The 16,123-nt window shown below is 36.4% G+C and overlaps 1 protein-coding gene across 1 annotated transcript in view; it reads left to right on the forward strand.

Annotated features, from left to right (window-relative positions):
• Positions 1-16,123, forward strand: part of LOC118355977 (serine/threonine-protein kinase greatwall-like) — a 36,214-nt gene that overhangs the window by 3,765 nt on the left and 16,326 nt on the right. Inside the window, 4 exon segments of the mRNA XM_035721919.1 lie at positions 7,895-8,037; positions 8,972-9,060; positions 14,442-14,548; positions 14,772-14,922. Of these exon segments, the coding sequence (XP_035577812.1) occupies positions 7,895-8,037; positions 8,972-9,060; positions 14,442-14,548; positions 14,772-14,922 (490 nt within the window).

A 16,123-nucleotide genomic window follows, 5' to 3' on the forward strand; every position in this document is an offset into this window, starting at 1 on the left:
ATAATAATAGTACCTACCTCAGAGGTTGTTATGACATTTTAATAGGTTAATATAAAGCATGTAGAACAGTATCTGGCACATAGGGCTAAAAATATTTGGTAAGTAAAGGACATATACTAGGAGTACTATATAAAGTTTGGTATATGGTAAGGAACGTATTGGGAAATGGTGGATTTTGAGCATGTGGACTTTGAGAGTTGCTTGCTTTTCATTTTTTTTTTTTAAGATTATTTACTTATTTATTTGACAGAGAGAGAGAGACAGCGAGAGAGGGAACACAAGCAGGGGGAGTGGGAGAGGGAGAAGCAGGCTCCCCGCGGAGCAGGGAGCCCAATGCGGGGCTCGATCCCAGGACCCTGGGATCATGATCTGAGCCGAAGGCAGACAATTAACGACTGAGCCACCCAGGTGCCCCTTGCTTTTCATTTCTAATGAAGAATCTGAGGGAGCGGGAATTGGTGAAGATATTTTGACTACAAATTCTGGAGATCTGACTCCTGAGATGGTCTGTGGATTAAACGTTTGGTGTCTCCAGTAGCTTCTGTTCAGTATGCACAAACGGTTTTCTATGAATGGATGGGTCTTAGGATGTAGATTTTAGACCCCAAATTTGTAGTTTACCAACAGAACACTCATTCCTTTCATGATTTGATTTGCCTTCCGGGAGTGGAATCCCTTTATCCTCGATATGCTAAAGCTCTCTTGTAAGTCTGTGGAACATAATTGTGCGACAATTCAACTTTTTGCTATATCAAAAGCTTGAAACTGAACAGAACCTCATATCCAGCTTCAGACCGTACACCTGAAAATTCAGGATAGATTATAAAAATAGAGTCCACCCTAAAACTCTTTTGGTACCTGATGGTTAAATCCATTTCTCGTCTTTCAGTAAATCTGTGAGTATATTTAAACTGACATTAAATGTGGTTTGAAAGATTTAATGGGAAGACCAGAAAACTTTGGAGAATAAGAAGTTTTTCTAGGACAGTGGTGAGCACCCTTTTTAGCAGCTTTTTTGCATTAGGACTAATTCAGGATCAATAAAAGTTTTGTACACAGTTTAAGTACATGAAATGTGATCATATTATACTTAACCTACATATTTTTTTCCACTTACCGGTGACCTCATCCTTTCTAATAGCTACCCAGAATTACATGGATTTATTTAGGAATGCCGTAATTTTTATAACAAATGTCCTAGTAATGAGTTGGTTTGGGTTCTTTTACAATTCTAAACAACACTCCAACAAATACCTTAGCATGAATTGCAGTACCTGCTTGTAATGACCTTCTCTTAAGAGACAAGACCTGCTAATGCTGTGGGGCAGGGTTTTGAAGCAAAGATACAAATTTATATTGAGGGAATTCACCCTCAGAGTCCTTCAGGAGACCCCCTAGGTTCTAAGAAAGGCAGATATGTGGGTCTACTTTGTAGGATGGTTCACTGTCTGAGAGAGTTGAAAAAAAATACAGAGTAGCAGTAAGAAGGTGGAAACTAAATACTGTAAGAATAATTGACTTTCCATCTTTCAAGCCTGTGGTGAGCCAAATCTGGCCCACTGTTTCTGCACAGCCTGTGAGCTGAGAATAGTTTTGACATTTTTAAAATGTTGAAAAAAAATCGAAGGAAGAATAATATTTTGTGAAATGTGAAAACTATTTGAAATTTGAATTTCCGTGACTAAATACATTTTATTGGAACATAACCGCATCCTTTTGTTTACTTATTATCTATGGCTGCTCTTGTGCTACATCAGAAGAGTGAGGTAGTTGCCACACAGACCATGTGGCTTGCAAAACCTAATATATTTACTATCTGGCTTTTTACAGAAAAAGAAGGAAACATTGACATATTGCATTCCCAAAGAAGGTAGGGAACTATTTAATCACACAGGGTATATGGAACAGTATGTAGGTTATATAGTAAAGGCATTAGAGAGCACCAGGAAGAATTAAAAGATTAATAAGATTAAAAGATTAAAAAGATGAAAAACAATATCCTATTAGTTTCAGGTATAAATCATAGTGATTTTATAAATTATGAAATGATCCCCACAGTAAGTCTAGTTGCCATCTGTCACCAAAGTTATTGCAGTGTCATTGACTATATTTCCTGTGCTGTACTTTTCATCCCTGTGACTTATGTATTTTATAACATTTTTTTTTTTAGAGGGGGGCAGAGCAGAGGGAGAGAAAGAATCTTAAGCAGGCTCCATGCCCAGCACAGAGCCCAATACGGGACTCGATCTCACGACCCTGAGATCATGACCTGAGCTGAAATCAAGTTGGCCACTTAACCAACTGAGCCACCCAGGCTCCATAACATTTTTATAGAAAGAGAAAACTATATCATAAGTACGTGCTGAAATTTCTAATTCAATGGGAAATTATAGAATTTTTACTCCTCATCTTTGAAAAAATATAACCTATAAAAATATTTTGAAAAAAAATGTATTCTTTTACCCTGACCATCTGGGTTCTTAAGAACATTAACATAATTACTCGTTTGCTTAAACTTATAACATCATGTAGATCTAATACTTTCAAAATAACAATATCAATATTGTTTTCTTTTAATTTTAATTCAATTAATTAACATATAATGTATTATTGGTTTCAGAGGTACAGGTCTGTGATTCATGAGTGCTCATTAATCACCTGCCCTCCTTAATGTCCATCACCCTGTTAACCCATACCTCCACACACACACCCACACACCTCCCCACCCCCGCCCGCAACCCTCAGTTTGTTTCCTGAGATTAAGAGTCTCATGGTTTGTCTCCCTCTCTGGCTTCATCTTGTTTTATTTTTTCCTCTCTTCCCCTGTGATCCTCTGCCTTGTTTCTTAAATTCCATGTATCATTGAGATCGTATGATAATTGTCTTTCTCTGCTTAACTGATTTTTGCTTAGCATAATACCCTCTAGTTCCATCCACGTTGTTGCAAATGGCAAGATTTCAATTTTTGATGGCTGCATAATATTCCTGTGTGTGTGTGTGTGTGTGTGTGTGTGTGTGTGTGTGTGTGTGTACACACATTTTCTTTATCCATCTGTCGGTGAACATCTGGGCTCTTTCCATATTTTGGCTATTGTGGACATTGCTGCTATAAACATTGGGGTGCAGGTGCCCCTTCAGTTCACTACATTTGTATCTTTGGGGTAAATGCCCAGTAGTGCAATTGCTGGGTTGTAGGGTAGCTCTATTTTCAACGTTTTGAGGAACCTCCGTACTGTCTTCCAGAGTGGCTACACCAGCTTGCATTCCCACCAACAGTGTAGGAGGGTTCCCCTTTCTCTGAGTCCTCACCAACATCTGTCGTTTCCTGACTTATTATTTTTAGCCGTTCTGACCAGCGTGAGGTGGTATCTCATTGTGGTTTTGTTTTGTATTTCCCTGATGCCAAGGGACGTGGAGCATTTCTTTCATGTGTCTGTTGGCCATTTGGATGTCTTCTTTGGAGAAAAGTCTGTGCATGTCTTCTGCCCATTTCTTGATTGGATTATTTATTCTTTGGCTATTGAGTTTGGTAAGTTCTTTATGGATTTTAGATACTACCCCTTTATCTCATATGTCAGTTGCAAGTATCTTCTTCCATTCTGTCAGTTGTCTTTTGGTTTTGTGGACTGTTTCCTTTGCTATGCAAAAACTTTTTATCTTGATGAAGTCCCAATAGTTCATTTTTACCCTTGCTTCCCTTGCCTTTGGAGACGTGTCTAGCAAGAAGTTGCTGCGGCCAAGGTCACAGAGGTTGCTGCCTGTGTTCTCTAGGATTTTGATGGATTCCTGTCTCACATTTACGTCTTTCATCCATTTTGAATCTATTTTTGTGTATGGTATGAGGAAATGGTCTAGTTTCATCTTTCTGTATGTGGCTGTCCAATTTTCCCAACACCGTTTGTTGAAGAGACTGTCTTTTTTCCATTGGCTGTTCTTTTGTGCTTTGTCGAAGATTAGTTGACCATAGAGTTGAGGGTCCATTTCTGGGTTCTCTGTTCTGTTTCATTGGCCAATGTGTCTGTTTTTGTGCCAGTACCATACTGTCTTGATGATGACAGCTTTGTCATAGAGCTTAAAGTCCAGAATTGTGAGCCACCAGGTTTGGTTTTCTTTCTCAACATTCCTTTGGCTCTTTGGGGTCTTTTCTGGTTCCATAGAAATTTTAGGATTATTTGTTCCATTTCTTTGAAAAAAGTGGATGGTATTTTGATAGGGATTGCATTGAATGTATAGATTGCTCTAGGTAGCAATGACAGTTTAACAATATTTGTTCTTCCAATCCATGAGCATAGAATGTTTTTCCCTTTCTTTGTGTCTTCCTCAGTTTCTCTCATGAGTGTTCTATATTTTTCAGTGTGGAGATCCTTTCCCTCCTTTGTTAGGTTTATTCCTAGGTATCTTACAGTTTTCAGTGCAATTCTAAATGGGTTCAACTTCTTAATTTCTCTTTCTTTCTCATTGTTGGTGTATAGAAATGCAACTCATTTCTGTGCATTGATTTTATATCCTGCCACTCTGCTGAATTCCTGTATGAGTTCTAGCAATTTTGGGGTGGAGTCTTTTGGGTTTTCCACATAGAGTATCATGTCATCTGTGAAGAATGAGAGTTTGACTTCTTTGCCAATTCTGATGCCTTTTATTTCTTTTTGTTACCTGATTGCTGAGGCTAGGACTTCTAGTACGATGTCGAACAGCAGTGGTGAGAGTGGACATCCCTGCCGTGTTCCTGACCTTAGGGGGAACGCTCTCAGTTTCTCCCCACTGAGAATGATACTCACTGGGCTTTTCGTAGATGGCTTTTATGATATTGAGGTATGTGCCCTCTATCCCTGCACCATGAAGAGTTTTGATCAAGAAAGGATGCTGTACTTTGTCAAATGCTTTTTCTGCATCTATTGAGAGAATCATATGGTTCTTGTTCTTTCTTTTATTAATGTAGTGTATTATATTGATTGCTTTGCAGATGTTGAACCACCTTTGCAGCCCAGGAATGAATCCCCCTTGGTTGTGGTGAATAATCCTTTTAATGTACTGTTGGATCCTATTGACTAGTATTTTGGTGAAAATTTGTGCATCCTTGTTCATCAGGGCGATTGGTCTGTAATTTTCGTTTTTGGTGGGTTCTTTGTCTAGTTTTGGGATCAAGGTAATGCTGGCCTCGTAGAAAGAGTTTGGAAGTTTTCCTTCAGAAGAATAGGTATTAATTCTTCTTTAAGTGTTTGGTAGAATTCCCCTGGGAAGCCATCCGGCCCTGGGCTCTTGTTTGTTGGGTCAATATGGTTATACTAACACTAAAACAACTAGATTCAATTTCGGATTTTGTTTTGTTTTGTTTTGCAGTTCTTTTTATCCTTGGGATATACTATCAAAATTCTGTTTTTTGAAGTCACTTTAAATCATTTTTTGCTTGGTTATGAAACTCGAGTTAGTGCTACGGTCATTTGTTCCCCTTTTGTATCGTAGATTTCTACTTAAAAAAGGGAATCCATAAAAGTACTAGAAGAAGGGGCACCTGGGTGGCTCAGTCGGTTGAGTGTCTGCCTTCAACTCAGATCATGATCCCATGGTCCTGGGATTGAGCCCCATCGGGCTCCTTGCTCAGTGGGGAGTCTGCTTCTCCCTCTCCCTTTGCCCCTTGCCCGGCTCATACTCTCTCTCGCATGTGCTCTCTCTCTTAAATAAAATAAAATCTTTCAAAAAAGTACTGGAAGAAAACTCGTGAATATTTTTAAATCATAAATTGGTGTAGGTATTTTAAGCACAAAATAAAACATATATAGACACAAAATACCATTTACCTAGTCAAATAGCAAGTTTGGAGGAAATATTTTTCATAAAATACACAAACGGCTAATTTTATTCCTATATAAACAGATTTTATACATCAATAAGAAAGAATTAAATACCCCAGTAGAAAAATGGGCAAAGAATAGAAGTGATTCACAGAAGACACATAAAAGACCAAAAATAGGGACACCTGGCTGGCTCAGTCAGTGAGCATGTGATTCTTGATCTTGGGGTTGTGGGTTCAAGCCCCCTGTTGAGTGTAGAGATTACTTAAAAATAAAATCTTTAAAAAAAAAATAGTGTAAAATGGCTCAATCGGTTAAGCGTCTGCCTTCGGCTCAGGTCATGCCCAGAGTCCTGGGATTGAGCCCCGCATCGGGCTCCCTGCTCAGCGGGAAGCCTGCTTTTCCCTCTCCTGCTCCCCCTGCTTGTGTTCCCTCTCTCGCTGTCTCTTTCTCTGTCAAATAAATAAATAAAATCTTTAAAAAAAAATTAAATTAAAAATTAAAAAAAAATAGTGTAAAGATCCTAAATCTCCCTACAAGTAAATAAACATTTAAACAAGTCCATTTTTTTCTTAGATTGACAAAAATAAAAAGGATCAATAATTATTGTTGATGAGGATGTAAGAAAATAAACATTATCGTGAACTCAAATAAAGTATCTGTTTACTTATTTATTTACCTACTACTAAATTATAAACTCTTTCAGTGCAGAGACACCTTATTCCTGCTTATCTTCTCAGTTCTAGCACAGTGTGTAGCACAGATTTTGGGCTTAGCAAATGTGTTCATGATTGATCTCCTCAACAAACATTGACTAGCCTGTATATACCAGGGAAACTCCTGACCTAAAGAGGAAAGAAAGGACTTTGTTTTATGAAGTTCTCACTAGGCAGTATTTTATACCTTAAAACTATACAAATTTTTGAGAATAATGACTAGTACATATAGAAGAAGGAATAATAGAGCTTTGCAACCACATAGCAATATTGGATTCAGACACGAATCATCTGTGGTCACATGATGCTAAGATCAGTGCTTGCAGATTTGTTGGGCAACAGGTTATTTACATACTCTCAATGTATTTCCCCCCACACACTACTAATTAATTATCAAGGGAGTTAAAAAAGTACTCCTTCATTGGAGAAATCTAGAAGTCCCACCTTAACTAAGTGATCAAAGTCAACATCCAGTAATGGAACATGCTGACATTAGGTGTCTCATCTGCTGGGAGTGTCTCTAAGAAAGAGTCAACATTACTTATTTAGAATTCCTGCCAAAAATGCAAACCTGAATTGAATAGTGAGGAGATAATCAAATGTCAAGAAAGACTGCCCCCCTCTGAAAGGAGAAAATCTGTCCCAGATTAAAGGAGACTAAAGAGACATGATAACTAAATACCATGGGGATCCTGGCTTGGGCGGGAGGGGTGAGAAGTCTTATCAAGGACATTTATTTAGATACGCAGAGAAATTTGAATATGGACAATATCAACTAGATAATAGTATTATATTAGTGTTAAATTCCTAGAATTTTTTTATGCTGTAGTTATGTAAGAATATCCTTGTTAGGAGATATATGACAAAGAATTTTGTAGTGACTGGTCATGACCTCTTCAACTTTATTCTCCAGTTATTTAGTAAAAACTTTAAAGCTATAAATATCAGTAGTTAATGTCACATTTTTTAAACTGTTTAGTCCGAATAAAAATCGTGCGTTTAAGATATGTATGTTAATAATTGTGTTCCTTTTTAATTATGTAACAATTATGTTATCAACAGACATTTATTTCATATTCATATGTGTGGAGAGGAAGAAAGCAAATGGGCAAAATGCTCACAGGGGTGAATCTAGATGAAGAGTATATGGGACTGTTCTTATACCTTTCTGTAAGTCTGAATTTTTATTCAGATTAAACAGTTTAAATTCAATTTAAAAAAACTATATGGCAACATGAGCAAACTTGGTATTAATGTGTACTGAGTGAGAGCAAGAAAATGTGTCTGTTAAAGAACAATGCTAAAAATATATAACTAATACCAAATAATGTTTTTAAAGAAATCATATTGTTTTTATTTTGTAACATTTGTATTCCTTTTTGATAGGTAATGGAATATCTTATTGGTGGAGATGTCAAGTCTCTCCTACATATATATGGTTATTTTGATGAAGAGGAGATGGCTGTGAAATATATTTCTGAAGTAGCCTTGGCTCTAGACTATCTTCATAGACACGGAATCATCCACAGGTAAAGACTGACTTTTCTACAAACTATTACTAAAAAGCACAAATAATCAAATTATGGATTAAATATTTGAGTTTGAAATATTTGCATAATCATTTGCCCATGTATCTGGACTTATCTAAAGTTTGGTAGTAACTTGTATGAGTTTAGAAAGTCCATCAACTCGGGGCACCTGGGTGACTCGGTTAAGCGTCTGCCTTCAGCTCAGGTCATGATCCCAGGGTCCTGGGATCGAGCCCCACATCGGGCTCCCTGCTCGGCAGGAGGCCTGCTTCTCCCTCTCCCACTCCCCCCTGCTTGTGTTCCTGCTCTTGCTGTGTCTCCCTCTGTCAAATAAATAAATAAAATCTTTAAAAATAAATAAAAAGTAAATAAAAGCACTAAGTTTAAAAAAAAAGTATAAATTCCATCAACTCTTCTTTTGTCTCCCCTCCCTGTGCTTTGAATATGTTGCGTTTAGCACAGGTACACCATTTGTTGTGAAGGATATTGAATCTTTTTTCCACTCCCTACCGTCATATAAAAGTGCTCTACTTTATAATGCCAACTGACTTGCGGTGTGCAAAGAAAGTCATGTTCTAAGTGGCTCTTCTCAGTTAAGGCTTAATCTTACCCTCCATGAATGAGGTAAATATGATTTTGGTGTGGCCTGAGCTTTATTTTATCTAATGAGGTTTATTTGTTATAATGAACTATCTAGGAATAATGCAAAGAGAATATAGTATTAAATCAGTTAACTTTCTCATAGGTTCAAATATACAGAAGATTATTTACTTTTGAGAGTTGTTTTTTGCACTTTCAAAGCCAACAATAAGTGCCTTATTTTAGAGAAAATAGGGTTTGATTCTTCTGTAACTTTCCAGGTTTTTCCCTGCTAATTCTAACATCAACACTAGCTCTTTTTTAATTATCTGCTATTTGTCTTTTGTATGTGCAGGGATTTGAAACCAGACAATATGCTTATTTCTAATGAAGGTCATATTAAACTAACAGATTTTGGCCTTTCCAAAGTTACTTTGAATAGAGGTAAGAAAAATAGCAGGTAAGTACCTTTTTAAAAACCCAACAACTAAAAAAATAAATACCCAACAACTACATACTATTAACTTACACTATTTTGTTAGTTTATAATGCTAAAATTTGATGATTATTTGTTCCAAAAAAGACTAGAAAAGTATAATGGTATTTCCTTTCAATTGAAGATGAAAAATGGGAAAAAAAAAAGATGAGAAATGGAAATCATTTCTAAATCATCAAGGGCGCTCAAAGATCTTTGGATCTTCAAAGAGGAACTCACAAGTTCTGTTCTGACTTTTTGTCTCTACTGAAACTGGTTTGACCAATTAAACATCAGTAAAATGACAAAAATAACTATAACATGAGAAACAGTAATACCTACAGAACTTTATTCACACTGATAGGACCACCACGGAGACCTTGATAAACAAGGGGCAAAGAAACCGAACACAATCCGCACACACATACCCACACACACATATATATGGGAGTATGTTGATTTCGCTACTAGTAATGAAAGAAATGCTAATTTAAAAAATAACGAAAGAATCATTTCACACTGTTAAGCTAGGCAAAAAAAAAAAGAGAGGACTGAAGATCTAAAATTAATGAGACTGCAAAAGCACAGTTAGTTTTTTCAGAAACATTGTAAATTAGCACGGTACTTTCCAACTGATATCTACCAATGTGTTTTAAGAAACAAAAAAGTTTAATTCTTTTTGACCTAATTAGTCTATCTTGAAATTTATTCTAAGGAAATGGTTCAAGAGAACAAAATATATGAATAAAACTTTGTAGCACCATTGTTTCTAATAGGGAGAAAGTAGAAATTACTTAAGTTTATCATAGAAACGTGGATACTTGAGAGCTTATCAACTTGGTAGCATATTGTATTCTCTATTAAAATGGTAGCAGATAGAAATAAAAACAGGATAGCAAAAAACTGGGCTTATAAATTATAAACCACGGGATTATAATTGTTTGAAACCATGGGATTATAATTGTTTGAAAATAAACAGATCTATAATTCTTTATCTGCAAGTACAAATTTCAGAAACTTTTGAAGACCCAAAGATTTTCATTTAGTTTGATAAAATCTGACCTGAGCTGATATGGGCTATTTATGGTTTTTATTACTCCCATTTCATGTAACTACTCAGATTCTTCACAGCAGTAATAATAATATTTGAGTACACGTGGCTAGATGAGATGCCACTAGGGGTGTTCCTTACTATACATTATACTGGATAGTTACCCAAAGAAAACAAAAATACTAATTTGAAAAGATAATGTGCATCCTTATGTTGATTGCAGCAGCATTTCCAATAGCCCAGATAGGGAAGCAATCCAAGTGTCCATCAATAGATGAATGGATAAAGAAGATGTGGCATGTACACACACACACACACACACACACACACACGAATATTACTCAGCCATAAAAAAGAATGTGGTTTTGCCATTTGTGACAACATGGACAGACCTGGAGGGTATTATGCTCAGTGAAATAAGTCATACAGAAAGACAAGTACCATATAATTTCACTTAATATCATGGAATCTAAAACAAAACAGACAAACAAAAAAAAGTGGAGACAGACCCATTAATACAGAGAACAAACTGATGATTGTGGGGGAGAACAGGCAAAAGGGCAAAATGTGTGAAAGGGAGGGGGAGACACAGGCTTCCAGTTATGGAATGAATAAGTCATAGGGATGAAAAGTACAGGACAGTGAATATACACAATAGTATTGTAAAAGCATTGTATGACAGATGGTAGCTACACTCATGGTGAGCATAGTATCATGGATAGAGTTGTTGAATCACTAGGTTGTGCAACTGAAACTAAGGTAAAATTGTGTGTCATACCTCAATAAAAAAACAACAAAAAAATAAAAAGTCACTATATATTTATCACATTACCTTTCTAAAATCTAAACATGTTTTAATTGTGAGGCAAATCTAACTCCCTGGGTTTCAGATAAGATATTGGAAAAAGCCATAAAGCAGATGAATTTTGTGTTATGGTGATATAACAGTTTAATATTTTTTATTTTATTTTTTTCCTATCTGATGATTTATTTAAAACTTGGCTCCCATGGTGAACCTGGCTGGCTCAGTTGGTAGAGCATGCAGCTCTTGATATGGGGGTCATGAGTTCCATCCCCACATTGAGTAGATGGCTTATATGAAAAATAAAAATAAAAATAAATACAATTTGCCTCCCAAATAACTCTACATTTGTATTAGTATAAATATTAATATGACAAACATCTTTTAAGTGTACAGATTCTGAATTTGGTTTTTCTTTTTTTTTTAATAGTGGTAAAAAATTCATAATATAAAATTTACCCTTCTTAAAAAGTGAATTTTTTTTTTAAAGATTTTATTTATTTATTTGACAGAGAGAGAGAGACAGCGAGAGCAGGAACACAAGCAGGGGAGAGGGTCAGAGGGAAAAGCAGGCTTCCCGCCGGGCAGGGAGCCCAATGTGGGACTCGATCCCAGGACCCTGGGATCATGACCTGAGCTGAAGGCAGACGCTGAACGACTCAGCCACCCAGGCGCCCAAACTTTTTTTTTTTTAAAGTTCAGTAGTATTAACTATATTCACATCGTTATGCAACAGATCTCTAGAACTTTTTCATCTTGCAAAACTGAAACACTGTCCCCTGATTTCCCCTCCCCCCAGCCCCCGCAACCACAATTCTATTTTCTGTATCTGTGAGTTTGATTACTTTAGGCACCTCATATGAGTAGAACCATAGAGTATTTGTTGTTTTGTGACTGCCTTATATCACGTAGCGTAATGTCCTCAAGGTTCATCCATATCGCAGCATGTAACAGGATTTCCTTCTTTTTAAAGGCTTAATAACATTCCATTATACGGATATATGCCACTTTTTTTATCCATTCATGTGTCAGTAGACATTTGGGTTGCTTCTACCTCCTGGCTATTGTGAATTATGCAATAAACATGAATGTATAAATATCCCTTGGAGACCCTGCTGTCAGTTCTCTCCGGTATATACCCAGTTGTGGAATTCCTGGGTCATACAGGAATTCTACTTTTAATTTTTTGAGGAGCTTCTATTGTGTTTTTCATAGTGGCTGCACTATTTAACATTTCTGCCAGCCATGTACAGGGTTCCAGTTTCTCCACATTCTTGCCAACACTATTTTCTGTTTTTTGATACTAGCCATCCTCATGGGTATGAGATAATATTTCATTATAGTTTTGGTTTGCCTTTTTCTGTTGATTACTGATGTTGAGCATCTTTTCATAACCATGTTGGCTGTTTGTGTTATCTTTGGAGAAATATCTGTCCAAATCCATTGTCCACTTAATTTAATTACATAATTATTTTTTTAATTGTTGTTGGATTGTAGTACTTTATATACTCTGTACATTAACCCCTTATCAGATAACTGATTTGCAGATATTTCCTCCCATTCTGTAGGTTCTTTTCATTCTGTTGATTATCTCCTTTGATATGCAGAAGGTTTTAAGTTTGACATAGCCCCATTTGTCTATTTTTGCTTTTTGCCTGTGCCTTTGGAATCCTATCCAAGAAATCACTGCCATAATATTTTTAACATTTAATTTATAAAAGATTATTTTTTAAAAAAGATTTTATTTTAGAGAGAGAGAGAGCGTGGACACATGAGCAGGGGGAGGGGCAGAGGGAGAGAGGCAGACTCCCAGCTGAGCCTGGAGCCTAACAGGGGTCGGGCTCCCACAACTCTGAGACCACCACCTGAGCTGAAATCAAGAGTCACTCACCCAGCCATTTGAGCCACCCAGGCGCCCCTAGTTTATAAAATATTCTTTAAGATGTTTATTGTTACCTGTTAGTTATTATTTCTCCATATGAAGAAATAAAAAAATAACAAATAAAATTTGTTAAGTTCAAATTTTCAGCTTACCTTTAAAAGTCTGATATCACATAGGAGGGCACCTGGCTGACTCAGTCGGTGGAGGATACTGATATCAGGATTGTGAGTTCAACCCCCCATTGGGTGTAGAGATTACTTAAAAATAAAATCTTTTTAAAAAAGTCTGATACCACGTAGAATATTATGCTTTTCCTACCATTTGTGGTGGGGGGGGGCGTGTGATTATTTTTTTAAATTATTTTTTAAGGGGCGCCTGGGTGGTTCAGTTGGCTGGGCATCTGCCTTCAACACAGGTCATGATCCCAGAGTCCTGGGACCCTGCTTGGCGGGGAGGCTGCTTCTCCCTCTCCCTCTGCCTGCCACTCCCCCTGCTTTTACATTCTCTCTCTCTGTGTCAGGTAAATAAAAAATCTTAAAATAGGGGCGCCTGGGTGGCTCAGTCATTAGGTGTCTGCCTTTGGCTCAGGTCATGATCTCAGAGTCCTGGGATCGAGTCCCGCATCAGGCTCCCTGCTCGGTAGGGAGCCTGCTTCTCCCTCTCCCACTCCCCCTGCTTGTGTGCCGTCTGTCAGTGTCTCTCTCTGTCTGTCAAATAAATAAATCAATTTTTTAAAAAATCTCTAAATAACTAAATGATTTTTTAAAAGTAATCTCTTTACCCTACCTAGGGCTCTAACTCATGACCCAGAGATCAAGAGTCGCATGCTCTACCGCCTGACAGGCACCCACCATTTTTGATATCTAAAGAAAACAGTACATTATGTGTGAATGTTGAATTATTTTACAAAGTTATGCACTGAAACTGATAAAAATTCTCCATCAATTTCTATCTTGACCTACACTTGCACATGTTAGTTAATGGGGGGCCCATAATTTGTACTAATTCCTTAAACAGATTGTGATATTGAAATTTTAATTTATATTCCTAATATTCCTTTCTTAATTTTTCTTACCCCATCCTTTTCTAGTATTTGATTTACCAAGAATTATTTTGTTGCCAGTTAGATAATACTCTTGTTTGATGATTGAGTACTCCCTAATTTGGGTCATTACACTGTGTTCTATTCATTCCAGAGGAAGACTCTATTCTATCAAAGTTTAATGATTTCAATCAGTTGCTTTTTTTTAAATAGGGAAATATTTATCTCTCTTTTTTTTTTTTTTGACCCCTTTCACCCGTTTCTCCTATCCTCCACCCCTGCCTCTGGCATCCCATGCAAACTGTTCTCTGTACCTGTGAGCTTAGTTTTGTTTTGTTTCTTAAGATTCCATATATAATAGAGATCATATAGTATTTGTCTTTGTCTGCTTGTTGTATATGTTTACTCCATGGCATGGTGGCTTCTCTGGATACGTTCATCTTACACAAGCCAGTGTTACAGATAATGTTAATGTGGAAAGCGGACAAAGTTCAGAACAGATGATTAGTGACTAGTAAGACAAAAATATTGAAGTTTTTAAAGAATTTCATATACTTTTCTTTCCATACATAGTCATCAATATGATGGATATCCTTACGACACCATCAATGGCTAAACCTAGACAAGATTATTCAAGAACCCCAGGACCAGTGTTATCTCTCATCAGCTCTTTGGGATTTGTAAGCACTTGATTAGAAAAAAGTCACATGACATGCCCTCTCATGATTGCCATTTAAAATTGTAAATGCTTTTTTAAAATAAATGTTCAAAATAAATTTAAATATCAAGCATGTTGAGTTACTTTAACATTATCTACTTAGGTGGTATAACAGTCTATGTATTTAGGTGGTGTTTTGTGGCGGTAAATCTTAGCATTTGTTTTTGTTTTTCTCTCTTTAATAGAACACACCAGTTGCAGAAAAAAACAAAGACTCTACAAATATTCTTTCAACCCATGTATCTGAAACATCGCACCTTTCTCAAGGACTAATTTGTCCTATGTCTGTAGATCACAGGGATACTACTCCTTATTCTAGCAAACTACTAAACTCATGTGAGTATAAAAGAAAAAGGTAGTTCATTCCATTAAGTGTGTCTTTTGAGGAACAAAATGTTTTTGAATTTTTAAATTTCTAATAGGGGTTTGAAATACAAATACTTGAACAGTCTGTGGCATTCCTATATTTCTTCGTTTAAATGCCATTTCTGACACAGATTGTTGCAGATCTTTTTTTTTTTTAATAAAGAGTTTATTTTAAGTAATCTCTATATCCAACATAGGGCTGGAACTTACAATCCCGAGATCAAGAGTCACATGCTCTACTGACTGAACCAGCCAGGCACCCCTGTTGTAGATCTTTAAGTCAACAGAATAAAATACCTAGCTAATGAGATATTCCTCAGTTAGTTTGGTATTAGAATGATCATTGGGTAAATTTCACTGTACTGGGTCTATGGAAATCTTATATAGAGAAGATGTAGTACCTATAATATTTTGTGTCTTTATAAAATTATTTCCAAAAGATTTTGAAATAAAATAGTTGAAGTAAAGATATAATTTTTCATTAGCTCACAATGAAAAACAAAAGTAGTGGAGGAAGAGAATGGGACATTTGTATAGCACTTAACTTCACCTTTTATAACTTAGCAACGGTGGATGATTTAGTTCTCTGCGCTTGATGTTCTTCATCTTGGGAATGTGAATAATGATGCTTTGAAGGGCAATTAGTGTCACATGTTTTTGTAGATGTTACCTCATTTTTAATTTAGTCCTCAAATCTGTACATATCCAGGATATCTCCCTTACAAATGAGAAAATGAATGTTTGAAAATGTTTAGTTACACACTAGAAGTGGGTAAGCCAAGTCCTGATTGCAACTATAATTATCTGTCCACTGACCCTTTCTTCCAAAGTCAGTGAGTCTTATTTCTCTGTCAAAATCACTTCTGTGGAAATCAAAATGGCTGAAAAACATAAATAGCTTTGACAAATAAAAAGTACTAAAATACAGAATATGCAGTTGCTACTACAGCCTTATTCTTAAATGAAAGTAATGGCATCTCCCTTAGTTGTTTTTTAAATCTAGTCAGAAGTAAATCAGGGCAAGGCACTGCTGGTCACCAAGTGGATATCAAGATGAATAAGAGAGGTCCTTGCCTCAGAAGAACTTGTAATTCTGTGGTGATTACATGTGTAAAGGGATAACAATAGCAATCCTCTAAAATAAAATTGCAAGAAGGATACTGTGATACAA

This window comes from Zalophus californianus, chromosome 9 (genome assembly GCF_009762305.2).
Source record: "Zalophus californianus isolate mZalCal1 chromosome 9, mZalCal1.pri.v2, whole genome shotgun sequence".
Lineage (NCBI taxonomy): Eukaryota > Metazoa > Chordata > Mammalia > Carnivora > Otariidae > Zalophus > Zalophus californianus.